The sequence below is a fragment of the Cervus canadensis genome, chromosome 14 (genome assembly GCF_019320065.1).
Source record: "Cervus canadensis isolate Bull #8, Minnesota chromosome 14, ASM1932006v1, whole genome shotgun sequence".
NCBI lineage: Eukaryota > Metazoa > Chordata > Mammalia > Artiodactyla > Cervidae > Cervus > Cervus canadensis.
In genome coordinates, this window is record NC_057399.1 from 25745855 (window position 1) to 25760004 (window position 14150).

At 41.7% G+C, this 14150-nt stretch overlaps 1 protein-coding gene across 13 annotated transcripts in view; it reads left to right on the forward strand.

The window, feature by feature from the left end:
- The window catches only part of TRPM3 (transient receptor potential cation channel subfamily M member 3), a 936946-nt gene that overhangs the window by 847772 nt on the left and 75024 nt on the right, over positions 1-14150 (forward strand). For all 13 annotated transcript variants that reach the window (XR_006272993.1, XR_006272994.1, XM_043487226.1 and 10 more), the window contains 2 exons: positions 735-902; positions 7815-7955. Coding sequence is in view for 11 of the 13 variants with exons in the window: in XM_043487226.1 (XP_043343161.1) it covers positions 735-902; positions 7815-7955 (309 nt within the window). In the remaining 2 variants the exon portion in view is untranslated. The remainder of the gene's footprint in view (positions 1-734; positions 903-7814; positions 7956-14150) is intronic.

Here is a 14150-nt window from a genome sequence, read left to right on the forward strand (position 1 = left end):
AACAGTGAGGTTCTGGATCTCTGATGTGGCTAGTAGTGAAACACAGTGGGGGGCCTCCTGAGGCCTGGTGCAGGGGCTTCTCATAGTGACACAGAGCCCATGTATGTATGTATACATGTATGTATGTGTGCGAGTGTGTGTATATGTGTGTGTGTTTCTGCTGGATAATATGAAATGCTGAGGGATGCTAAAATGAATAACATGTTTTCTTACCCAGATTTTCTTGAGGTCAACTTAGGACAGTATTTTTTACAGAGATAAACAGATGATACATAATCAATTCCACTTGGCATATTAGTAAATAAATGCCAGTGGACATACATATGAATTGATTTCACAAAGCTAAGTGCTATCACGTGACTAACTGGGAATCTGAATTTTTTCCTGTATTTGTCTTGGGTAAGGTCTTTTCCCTCAGTTTCCCCTGTGCAAAGTAGGTGTTAATTGGGTAAGATGTATTTGAGTAAGATGCTTTGTCTTGCCAAAATCAGACTGAGCTACTGTGAGTTAACAGTTAACAGATCCCAGTCACGTGGGCAGACGGAACTCTCTTAGCGTGGATGTACTTAGTTATTCAGATATGCAGGTCCTCACTCTGGGCACACCCAACACTCCTACACCCACACATGCACACAAATACAGACCCCACACCCCAGGTGTTCTGATTCTAAGCAACCACCCTTATCTTAATCCTTTAAATGTGATTATTATTATTATCATTATTATTACTTTAGGTAATTCTGGGAATTCTACTTCCTCCTTCAATTCTCAGCTTGGAGTTCAAGAACAAAGATGACATGCCCTATATGACTCAGGCCCAGGAAATCCACCTGCAAGAGAAGGAGCAAGAAGAACCAGAGAAGCCCACGAAGGAAAAAGATGAAGAGGACATGGAACTGACAGTAAGAAAAAACTATGCAGTTATTGTAGGAGGGAAGAACCGCTAACCCACCTCTCCCATGGATATGACTTAAGATTTAGCAACTCTTGAGGTCACCTTCCCACCAGTTACTTCCATTTAAGTATTGAGACCAGGGTATTATAAAAGTGTCTTCTCGGGGACTTCCTTTCTGGTTCAGCGGCAGGTTCAATCCCTGGTTGGGGAACTCAGATCCCACATGCTGTGTGCTATGCACCCCCCACCCCCCAAAAAACAGTGTCCTCTCTATGTACAAGTAACTAAAGGGTCTAATTCTAATCCTTTGGCCAGGATAAGTGGCACTCAACAACCCAGTGAAATTCAAAAGCAAGACAGTCTGAATCTTCCAACTAGGTGATACTTTATAAACAACCAGGTGATGTGGCAGTCTTAGCACATGAAGAGGAAAGGGAATCTGATTTGGGAGCAGCCGGCTCCACTGAACTGAAACTGTTGTGCTGATCAGAAGCTAAGCCTTTATCTGTCTTCGAGGTCAGGCTCACAAATGCAGGACTAATTGAATTTTGAGGTTTGTATGGAAGGCTTTTATTAGCTCTTCCTGGTATAATTATAGAGCATGGATCCTTTGTTCTGTAGGGGGATTGGGGGCAGCTGGGCATGGGACAGCTTCCCACAACTCTAACTGGAGAGCAGTGTGACTGCCACTGGATTGCATTCGAAGTCTAAAAATATCACAGGCTGTTAAAGGGACAAACAAGACTTCAGAGCTTTGGTGACATAAGGCAACAACTCCTTAGAACTTCCTGGATATCCCCCATCACTCTGACTGGTGACCGTGATGAGCCAGAAGAAGTTGTTTGGGGAGAAACTAATAACTTTGCTCAGGTGACAAAAGGCCTTTGCATTATAATCCTAATGGGAACACCCTGTGAGTTGGTTTTTTTTTTAATTTTTTTTTATTAGTTGGAGGCTAATTACTTCACAACATTTCAGTGGGTTTTGTCATACATTGATATGAATCAGCCATAGAGTTACACATATTCCCCATCCCGATCCCCCCTCCCACCTCCCTCTCCACCCGATTCCTCTGGGTCTTCCCAGTGCACCAGGCCCGAGCACTTGTCTCATGCATCCCACCTGGGCTGGTGTCATCGCAGCACTGTTTATAATAGCCAGGACATGGAAGCAACCTAGATGCCCATCAGCAGATGAATGGATAAGGAAGCTGTGGGACATATACACCATGGAATATTACTCAGCCGTTAAAAAGAATTCATTTGAATCCGTTCTAATGAGATGGATGAAACTGGAGCCCATTATACAGAGTGAAGTAAGCCAGAAAGATAAAGAACATTACAGCATACTAACACATATATATGGAATTTAGAAAGATGGTAATGATAACCCTATATGCAAAACAGAAAAAGAGACACAGAAGTACAGAACAGACTTTTGAACTCTGTGGGAGAAGGTGAGGGTGGGATGTTTCGAAAGAACAGCATGTATATTATCTATGTGAGTTGTTTTTCCTCCAGATAAATGCCATTTCCTTCCAGCAGGTCTTTCTTAAAGATCTATTTGCAGGCACATTCCCATCCCCAAGTATAACAGTGTATAAACCTCAAGCCACAGCTTTTCACTCACTGAGTTGAAATCCAATGTTTGCTTTCAGTTTCAGGATCCTTCTGTAAATCAGTTGAGGCATCTGCTTCCCTCTATGTTAGGAGCAAATGACTGTCTTCCCTAACGATCTGACCTTAATTTTGGCTTCTGAACCCCTTCAAGTATAGGAAACCATATTTTGATCATTAGCAGAAACATTGGTGGTAGTAGTATCGGATCTTTATTAAATACTTCAGCAGAATCCTGCCCAATCACCTACTCACTGTAGGACCTCAGGCACAGTTTCTTAACCTCTAATATGAGAATAATAACATTATTATTATCAATAGCTCACAGGTACATGTAAACAACGTGAAAAGCTTACATGTAACTAATGTATACTTGTGCCTATCATGAGATAAATGTTTGTTAATGTTGTTATAATGGTGTTCAATGCTTTACTTACACTTACTCATGGAATCCTCAAAGCAAGTTCGCAAGGTAGGTACTATTGTTATACCATTTTACAGATGAGGAAGCTGAGATTCAAGATAGGTTAAGTGGCCTGAGGTTATCCACCTAATTAGTTCCAAAGCCAGGATTAGAACCCAGACATGCAGACTCCACTGGCCACACTTTTTTTTTTTTTTTTTTATCTGGGATTTATTTGTTTTTTTTTTTCTTTTTTTCCAGTGGGTTTTGTCATACGTTGATATGAATCAGCCATGGATTTACATGTATTCCCAATCCCGATCCCCCCTCCCACCTCCCTCTCCACCCGATTCCTCTGGGTCTTCCCAGTGCACCAGGCCGGAGCACTTGTCTCATGCATCCCACCTGGGCTGGTGATCTGTTTCACATAAGATAGTATTAACACCTGCGTTTTTTGAAATATCCCACCTCACATTCTTCCCACAAAAGTTCAAAAGTCTGTTCTGTTATTTCTGTGTCTCTTTTTCTGTTTTGCATATAGGGTTTATCGTTATCACCTTTCTAAATTCCATATATATGTGTTAGTAATGCTGTTGTTCTTTACTTTCGGCTTACTCACTCTGTATAATGGGCTCCAGCTACATCCATCTCAATTAGGGACGGTTCAAACTGAAATTCTTTTTATTGCTGAGTAATATCCATGGTGTATATGTACACAGCTTCCTTATCCATTTGTCTGCTGATGGGCATCTAGGTTGCTTCCATGTCCTGGCTATTATAAACAATGCTGCGATGAACATTGGGGTGCATGTGTCTCTTTCAGATCTGGTTTCCTCAGTGTGTATGCCCAGAAGTGGGATTGCTGGGTCATATGGCAGTTCTATTTCCATTTTTTAAGAAATCTCCACACTGTTCTCCATAGTGGCTGTACTAGTTTGCATTCCCACCAACAGTGTAAGAGGGGTCCCTTTTCTCCACACCCTCTCCAGCATTTATTGCTTGTAGACTTTTGGATAGCAGCCATCCTGACTGGCGTGTAATGGTACCTCATTGTGGTTTTGATTTGCATTTCTCTGATAATGAGTGATGTTGAGCATCTTTTCATGTGTTTGTTAGCCATCTGTATGTCTTCTTTGGAGAAATGTCTGTTTAGTTCTTGGGCCATTTTTTGATTGGGTCATTTATTTTCTGAATTGAGCTGCAGGAGTTGCTTGTATATTTTTGAGATTAATCCTTTGTCTGTTTCTTCATTTGCTATTATTTTCTCCCAATCTGAGGGCTGTCTTTTCACCTTGCTTATAGTTTCCTTTGTAGTGCAAAAGCTTTTAAGTTTCATTAGGTCCCATTTGTTTAGTTTTGCTTTTATTTCCAATATTCTGGGAGGTGGGTCATAGAGGATCTTGCTGTGATTTATGTCGGAGAGTGTTTTGCCTATGTTCTCCTCTAGGAGTTTTATAGTTTCTGGTCTTACATTTAGATCTTTAATCCATTTTGAGTTTATTTTTGTGTATGGTGTTAGAAAGTGTTCTAGTTTCATTCTTTTACAAGTGGTTGACCAGTTTTCCCAGCACCACTTGTTAAAGAGGTTGTCTTTTTTCCATTGTATATCCTTGCCTCCTTTGTCAAAGATAAGGTGTCCATAGGTTCGTGGATTTATCTCTGGGCTTTCTATTCTGTTCCATTGATCTATATTTCTGTCTTTGTGCACTGGCCACACTTTTAACTGATAAAGCTAAGGGATGCAAGGAGTTTCTTCCTAGTCACAAATGTAGGAGCTCAGCTCGTTTGGTCTGCCATGTAGTAAAGAGAATCCAATAGGGATGCATGGGCCTCCTATGTCAAGTTTGACATGGCCTTGACTTTGGCGTACATCCTAGGAGGGCTCAGAGTAGGAAACTAGGAAGGTAGTCAGAAGCTAAAGCAGTATTCTCTCTGGTTGGGTCTCAAGGAGGAAAACAGAGAGGCAGCTCCCTTTCCTGCTCCATTCAGAGTTTTGAGGATCTGATGTTTCAAGAAGCCACAATGAAAGGTGCATCTCTGAACTGAGAGCAAATTTTGCTTCCCAGAGAATAGCCCCTGCTGTTGCCTACTGAGAACCCAAATAGAAGACACCACAGTAGCATTAATGCCTGAACTGATTCTCCACAAGCTAAAACAGCAGGGAGAATGAAAGGAAGGAAGGGACTAATGGGCTGGCAAAATCAGAGTTGGACAGCACCTTTTTTTAATGTGGTGCTTCTTTAGACCCTAATGACAAGTTCTGTTACTGCTGGACCACTGGTCTCAGCTCACTCTGAACAGAATTGGAAAATGCAACTTGTTGACAACTCCGCTCCCTTCATAGGACTGATATTTGAGCTTTTGTGTTAAACCGATATATCCTCTCTTGGAATAGAACATTTTCCCTTGGCCCTTCCAAAGTTGTACATGAAATATCAGCCTCAGTTTGCTTCAGTTTAGTAGCCTTCAATAGCTTAGTTCACCTCAAAGGATCTTTCCCAGGCTTGACATCTGTGTCCAGCCAGCAAAGATTCTGAAATCCATGTTGTGCAGTCTTATCTGAATTCGACCCTGTTGCAATCTGCTTTAAGAAATGTAGCCAAAGGAAATGTTTGACTACTGGAAAAAGAAATCAACAAAATCAGCAAGTTAAGCTGCTTAGGCTGGAATTAATGAAATGCCAAAAGTGCTTTACTTAAACCATGAAGGACAAGCCTCTTAGAAGTATACTCACTTTGAAATACTTTTGAATATTTAAGGCAAAATAGATTGTTCTGTTTTTCTTTTTGTTTTACCTGCCTTGCCAGTGTCTTGAATTTTGCCTAATGAAGTCTCAATACATCCAGAGACCAAAGGCATTGTTGTAACTGTGGAAAAAGCCACTGTCCCTAGAGTTTACCCCGAGATGCTATTCTCTGAGATGCCTAAAACCCTCCAGGCTGCCTTTACTCTCATCTAAGTGTCTACCAAAATGATCCTGTATCTTTGAGCATATAAATAAACAGAAGTAGGATAATTGTGTTACATAAATTATAAATTATAGAAGGCAAATATCATGTACCTTTAGAGTTTCTTGAGGTTAATGATCAATATTTATAGAACCCTATTGCTGTCTAGTATCTATCATGAAGCTCACTGATCAAAATAAATACTTAGATAGGCCATAGTGTGGAGTCTTACTTATTCATTAGTTCAAGGTACTTTTCCAGCCAGAGGGTCAATAAAGGAATGGAAATTACCCTCTCCTGTAATTCTCTGGTTACAGGTAAACCATTTGTGATTGTTACATATTTAAGTAAAGTGAATATTTGAGGTAATGACAGAAATAGTTGAAACTAATATTTCATATTGTGGGTAAGGTGGTTTGAAGCCAGAATCACCTGTTGGTTGCCTCTGTTACCAACTTCAGGGTAAATCGTTTTAGTGATTAGATCTTCAACTTTAAACCATTATTCCTAGTACTTTTTCTTCTCCCAAGCCCTTGTCAGTCTCTGAGTAGTTGTAAGATTCTACCCTTTTCTCACACTTAATAAAAATTTCCTCTGCCAAACATTGTAGAACTAAGCTTGCTTAGAACAACATAGAAAGAATTAAAGCCAAGAAATTATGGTGTAATGGACCCCTAATAACACACCTTTTTCTGGTGAGATATCCCAACTAGATCATTTCAGTCAAGAGAATCTGAGAAATTCTAGTTCACTTTAAAGACCAGCTAATATTTACTGAGGCTTCCCTGATGGCTCAGTGGTAAAGAATCTGCCTGCCAATGCAAGAGATGTGGATTGGATCCCCAAGAGATGTGGATTGGGTTGAGAAGATCCCCTGGAGAAGGGAATAGCCACCCACTTCAGTACTTTTGCCTGGGAAATCCCATGGACAGAGGAACCTGGCAGGCTACAGTCCATGGGGTCGCAAAAAAGTCAGACCTGTCTTAGCGACTAAACAACAATATTTACTGAGCACTTATTAAATGCCAGATGCTGATTGATTTGTAGACCAAGCCTCTATCAGGTGCTATTACTACCTTTATTTTACAGTTAAAGAAACTAAATCTCAGAGAGGTTAAAATAATTTGCCCAATGTGCCACAGATGCTAAGTGTCTAGATTAGGACCAATCTTCTTTCTGAATGTCTGCCTTTTTTCAAGTTCTGCCTTTTTTGTGATGTTTAATCACTGTTGTTCCTGCTGCTGTCAATAGTGAGAAGGAAATAACTGATTTAAGGAAATCCACAACAACTTAAAAATGAGGGCCTTTTCAAGTCAGGCCTGACTTCTAGTCCCATCTGGTTGACCCTCGCATGCAGAGGAATGCAGTGTGCCCAGGAATCACCAGACTAAGGCTTCGCAGGGTTTAAAATCAGGAAACCAAGGCATATGCCTAAAAGTTGAGTAGATGCTCCTAACATAAGCTCGGGCACTTCAGATAACTAAACCTCTTGAATATCCATAACCTTTGGACAAATAAGGCATGACTAGTCTAAGGTACCCTTGACTTGAGAGTCATTAGCTTGAGTAGAGAACCCAGACCTGCCTGTCTCATGATAAAGGAAAAGAAGGGGTTGGGAGGAATGAGAGGTTCCTGGTCTTTCCAGGTTATGCTCTTTCTGCCTCTCAGAACTTTGGGTATCTTCCAACACCTCATCTTCCAGAGGTTCCAGGGAGGAAGAGATGAGAACAATCAAGAAATATCCCTAAGGCCTTCCATCCCAGGCAAAGGGTATACAGATTCTATGTGTAATGCAAATGCACACCTAGAGAAGGCACAATCTCCAACTCTCTGAGGACCCTGAACAAAGCTCTCCAGTTCTGTGGAGAACTTTCCCATCTATAAAATGAGCATGTTGAACTACCTGCTCTCCAGAACCCTGCTGTGATGCTATGGGTCCTCTTCCACCACAGGCAATGTTGGGAAGAAACAACGGGGAGTCCTCCAGGAAGAAGGATGAAGAAGAAGTTCAGAGCAGACACCGGTTAATCCCCCTGGGCAGAAAAATCTATGAATTCTACAATGCACCCATTGTGAAGTTCTGGTTCTACACTGTAAGTACCTTTCCTTTTCTCCTTTTTAATGGATGGCCACAGAGAGTCAGTGTCAGTTTCTTCTGCGAGTCATAATATAACGACCACACAGGCAGGAATAACAGTTCTATGACCTTGCTTTTTCCTATAGCTTTGCAAGATTTGTGGAGCTTGTGAGGCAGCTTCCACAGTTTCTACATTTCTCCTCCTTGCAGAAAATAAAGGAAATGGTAAAAGAGCTAACAGAAATAGAGATGAGATGAATGTGAGTCGAATCTAGAAGGGAAATAGAGGTCCTTTTACAAAATGCTCCCATGTTCTGGATGGATGAGTGCTGGATCAGAGTTGCCCATTTTAGATGTCAATCCTGGTTTTAGGGTGACAGTTGGTGGGCTGAGCAGAGTATTAGAAGGAAAACCACTTAAGATGGGGATCAGAAGTATGTAATTACTCCCAATACGTCATCAAACAAGCTTTCTTGCTCTGACACAAACAACATGCAAACAAAATAGCAAAAAACATGTAAAGAAACCTACAATCACAGCAAATACTGTCCAGTAAGCATACCCTGCACATATTTTCTGCCCACAAGATGAAAGATTATCCCTGAAATAGCCTCCTGAGAGGGGAGAAATGGCCTGACTGCTAGTTTTATGCCTCTGTTTTTCATGATATTTTAAGCTTAAGGTAAGTTTTGACCCAGGTCATTTCTGCTGCTCTCCAGCCACTGTGGAGTGGGGCCAGGTGGAAAGCAGTGCGTCTGCACTTTTGGCCTTTCTCACAGCCAGCTACACACCAGTCACTTGAGTCAGCGGCAGCATAATCTGAGTCTGAGGCCGAGATGACGCAGATGACTAGATGAGGTCCTTTTTGTGTGGTCCTGTGTGCTGACACTGAATGATGGCTTTAAGTCAGGCTTTCCCAACCTCATCACTATTGACATTTGGGGCAGAATAATTCTTTGTTAAGGAGGGCAGCCCTGCGCATTGTAACATGCAGAGCAGCATCCTGGCCTCTGTCCGCTAGGTGTCAGTAGCCATCTCCAACCCTAGATGTGATAAACATACTGTCTGAGACATTGCCAGATGTCTCCTCGCGGGATAAACAGCACACGCTGAAAATCACTGCTTTAAAGTATAGCCTTGAAAGAGGATGAAAAATTATCAAAATATAAATAAAGTAAAAGGAAGTAAAAATTTTAATTTATTAACATTAAAAAAAGAAAAGTATTCTCCCCCCCTCCAAAATAACTAAGGCATGCAAAAATCATTTCTATTTATATATTGCATGCAGATATTTGTTTTCTGACAACCAGTGGCAAGCATGGACTTTGGAGTCAGACAGCCTAAGTACAAATCCTGTCTGGGCCTCTTTATTGTCGTGTGACCTTAAGCAATTTACTTTAACACTCTGTTCCCAGTTTTCTTAAGATGGGGATAATAATAGTACCTACTTTATAAGGATTGGTAAAGATTAAATGTGTTAAAATATGTAAAGCACTTAGAACAGTGCCTGGAACACATTAAGCATAAGATAAAGGTAACTTGTTATTCCTAGGCTAGACCAATTGCAGAGCAATAGTGTTTTATTCATCCATCCACTCAACAATGATAGACTGTCATTTATTGAACACCTACTATGAGGCACTCTGCTAGGTGCTTTATATATACTTTTCCTAAACCAACATAATGTTTCTTATTGTATTTTATGCCAGGTCTGCCCTTTCCCTTATATTAGACTGCTTTAATTGTCTCAGCCTAGGTCAGAATTTGGCAAACCACAGCTCATGGGTCAAATCCAGCCCACTGCCCATTATTGTGGCCCGTGAGCTAAAAGTGTTTTTCACATTTTTAAAGAGTTGAAATAAAACCAATTAAAGATGAATTTGTCACACATGAAATTCACATGTAATTATATGTCCATAGATAAAGTTTTACTGGGACACAACCCAACCCATTCATTTACCTGTAATCTGGCTGCTTTTATGCACCAACTGTCAAGTTGGTCACTTGCAATAGAGATCATTTGACCCACAAAAACCTTAAACTATCTTAACTATCTGGTCCTTACAGAAAATGTTTACAGATTCCTTTTCTAGAGCATAAAAGAAGCCAATAGATGTAGTAGTTTCAGGAATTATCTATCACCTGCACAAATGGAGTATGTGATTCTTTTATCCTTCTGAGACATCTTTTTTTCCTTGTGTTCTGTATTAATTTTACTTTCTTGATTTTTCTAGTTCCCTTCACGTAGCTGTGGCAGTTTGTTAGCCACGAATATTTTTAGATCACAAATGCCCTGGCCAATGGTTCTGAGCCTTGGCTATACACTGGAATCACCTGGAGTACTGAGAAAAAAAACACCTGGGTTCTATTTATATTTTAAAAGATTCATGGGTTCTTTTTCCTGGAGATTCTAATGTTATTGGTCTGGGGCACAGCCTAGACATCAGGATATTTCAAAGCTCCCAAATGGTTGTAATGAGTAGCCAGGTATGAGAACCATTACTCTAGACAAAGGGCTGAGTTTTCAGACTGGTATTTCTAAAACTTCCATGATGCTAAAGGCTTGTGTTAGAAATGCAAATTCCTGACCCTATCATAGCCCCCACTAAATGAATCTCTAGGGAGGAGCCTGAGAGGCAGTTTAAGTTCTCAGGTGAGTCTTGTGGTCCGGGAAGCATAGGGCACACTGCTTTCCTTGTACAATATACTGCAGGTTGTGGGGCTGCCTCTCTGAGAAGCGGGGGAGGGCACGTGTCCAGGTCCTTTCTTCATGGCTGACTGGATTACCCTCCACATACCCCTTAGACCGATGCTCCAGTTATGTCCGATTGTGTTTCCACAATGATTTCCAGAAATCCATGTGCACTGACAAAGCCCAGGCCTCAAGGAAGTAAATGGAGATGTGGAGTGTCAATCTTTAAAATCCCCAGGGATGCTGACCAGTAAAATGCAGCTTTAAATCAAAGGGCCCATTTGCTTTTCTTTTTTGTCTGTAAGAGTAGGTCCCACCCCAATTTCCAAAAGTATCCCGTTCTACAGTCCCAAGGTTCTGAAAGGTAAGGCACACCTCACTTCCACATAACGTCGGTTCCCTGTCTTAGCAAGTTTCCAGAGAGCAGGTGAGTCCTCTGCTGTTCCAGCTGGCTCCCAGACCTGCTTGTGTGAGCGCCTGCTCCTAGGGCCCAGTGGGAGAGGACGCCAGTTCACGGTACCATGGTGCCAGGTCAGAGGGCACCGCTGTGCTCGGGGCTTTTCCAGCAGAGCAGACTCTTCATCTGCCGACAGCATGCAGCCCTTCCACACTCTTGTGGCGTTAGGAAAAGGCCCCGGAAGAAGTGAGGAATGGCCGAGCCCCACCAGGGACCCCCAGGCAGCTTCAGCAGGCTTTGGTTGCTTACTTTTCATCCTTTAGGAGTCATGCATCTTGGTTAATGGAAATTTTATAAGAATATGTAAACAGATTCTTAAAGGAGTCCCACTAAGCTAAGAATCATAAGGTTATGTTTCTTTTCAAAATTATGGAATTCTACACACAGCCTGTTAAAGCTTACAGGATATATACAAGTATGTATATATATGAATGTATATTCACACATACACCCACAGCCATTAAACCATGTCCTGTAGGGTACTGTGCAGCAAGGCCCCATGAATGTTAGCGAGTTCTAAGATAGGTTGTTTCTAAGAGCAGTCAGTCCTCTGTTGTACCATTGAAACATGTTCAAAGCCCTATTTTTGGAAGTCCATATTTTGAGAGTTGTCCCCAAATAGTATATTGTAGCTTGATAATGGAAAGGAAAGCATTGTAGAGTAGTTATGGTTTAAAAAACAGGCAGGAGCTAAAAGAGAAGGTCCTGGAGGAAGCATAAGCAATGAGGTCAATTTAAAAAAGAAAAAAGAACAGAGGTATGAATAATGAACAGGGGTAAAAAGGAAGGACTGAGGTAAGCAGAAGTAAGAAGAATAGAAGTTTCTTGAAAACAGAGGTGTATAATAATGTCAGCCACCATTCACTGGGCTGTGTCAGGAGAGAGATGCATATTCCCGTCTCCCTGTCCTTCCAAAAGCTCTGCAGGGTCAGTTGCAAACATCTCCATTTCACAGAAGGAGGCCCAGGCAAGCGAAGTGATTTGCACAAAAAGATACAGCTGAGTGGAGGATTTTTAAATCCAAGTGTCACTGACTTTTCATCTACATTCCTTCCACCAAACACTAGTCCTTCTGCCAAATTACACTGTACCTGTATTTACAGGACAGAGGCAGATTGAAGGAGTTATTTAAGTACTAAAATGAAGAGGTTCTGGAGGAATTGTGTGTGTGTGTGTCACTGGGCCTACTTGTGACAAGAGAAGATAAGGGTTTGGAAAGTTTTACAATGAACTAAAATGACAAAACCTGGGCGGTTAACAAGGCCCACCAGAAGCCGTGGAATTTGATCCAACAAGGAGAAAGAAGCAACTAAAAAGAGAAGGGTTTCAGGTCAGAAGATGGCTGAGAGTATATTTTAGCGTTTAACCAATAAAGTCCTTTCCTTGTGTTTTGTAAAGTACAGAACTCATAGGGACTAGAGAGTGGATGCCAATATATAATGGTAAACAGGAACCGTATAAAACAAATTACACCTTAAACACCATCCTACACCGTTTCACATTGAGTAGACAAGATTCTCTCCAGGTGAGGTTTTCACAGTGTGCTAATGATCTCAATGTGGGTGGGGTAGGAACTGAGGCGTGGTTATAAAGAGTGGTCCTTGGGCGGGGTGGGTGTACAGGAGCGAATCTCAGCAAGAAGAGAAGGAGCTCTGCTGACTCTTCAGCGTCTGTTAAGCTGCCCTCTCACTTTCATACATGATCTCCAACATATATATGCATATGCCGGCCCTTCGAGAGATGAGAAATTAAATAGCTGTATCTGTAAATCCATCAACATAACAAGGTCTCAGAAAATGTCTGTAAGTCTTATTCAGGATCTATGTATTCATTTGTTTTTAAAAAGGAAAAAGAAGGAGGGGGAAGAAAGAAAAAGGAGGAAGATGAAAAAGAAGGGGAAACAAAAGAAATGGGAGAAGGAAAAAACATGGAAAAAAGAGAAAGGGGGAAGGAAAAAAGAAAATGGGAAGAAAAAAGGAAAGGGGAGGAGGAAAAGTAAAGAGGAAGGGAAAAAAGAAGGAAAGGGAGATGAGGGGAAAAAAGGAGGGGAAGGAAAGAAGAAAAGAGGTCCATTAGGAGAGAAAGCAGTGTTTTTCTAGCTCTTTAGGGCTGCCCGTACCCCTGTGTCCCCAGCCAGGCTGCATGTTTTTCCACCTTCTAAGCAGCCTCCAGGGCTCCAGAATCACCCTGTACCTCCAGAATTCTCAAGGTCTCAGTCCTTTTGCCCACACTATATCCTATTCTTTGCTAAGCTCCAAAGAGTGCAGCTTTGAATTACTCAGTTCCTATTCACAGCCCCTGAGGCCCCTAAAGCTAGCCAAGTACATTGCTCAACTTGAAGCCTCACCTAGAAAAGGCTTAGCTTCTTTGCCACTGCCCACCCTGGAATGAATTTTTTCCTCAGCCTCTTATGTAAGAGCCTCGCCAGCCCTCCTCCTCTCCACTCATCTAGACATCCCTGCCTCCTCCGGTGACAGTCAGCAAACCTGAGCCCTGAGGAGTATTCCTGGGACACACTGCCACTCAGCCAGTTCCATCAGGGCTCAACCTCCAGTGTTACTGCCTCGTGAGAATTAAATCTCACTCCAAGTCACAGTCAGCCTCGCAGACCCATTCTTTCCTATAAATTACTTGTCTTCTCTTGTTTTGTTTCAAAGAAGGAGAAACCAGGAAGGACTATCATCCTACCTTGGATAGGGCAGGATAGTCATGCCAGGGATGAGGTATAACCCTCCCAGGGTACTGCCAAGCCAAGCACATTAAGATAGGAGGGAAAAAAAAAAAAAAGCTAACACAGAAGAGAATTAAAGTGGGGCTCCAAGGAAGTCCAGGCTATTTTTGTGTTGTTTTGACCAATTCACAAGTATAGCATGTGTCTGCCTTTCCTTCTTATAGACGTTTAATTTACCTGGCATTCTTCAGGCAAAAATTGACTGTGCTGTCCTGGTTCAAGGACCCAAGCCTCATATATAAGCAAGAGCAGTCCCTGAGAGAAGAGGTTCCCTTTTTAGCCAAGAAGACTCCAGAAATGGGGTAATTGCAAAACAAAATGGTGCGTCATG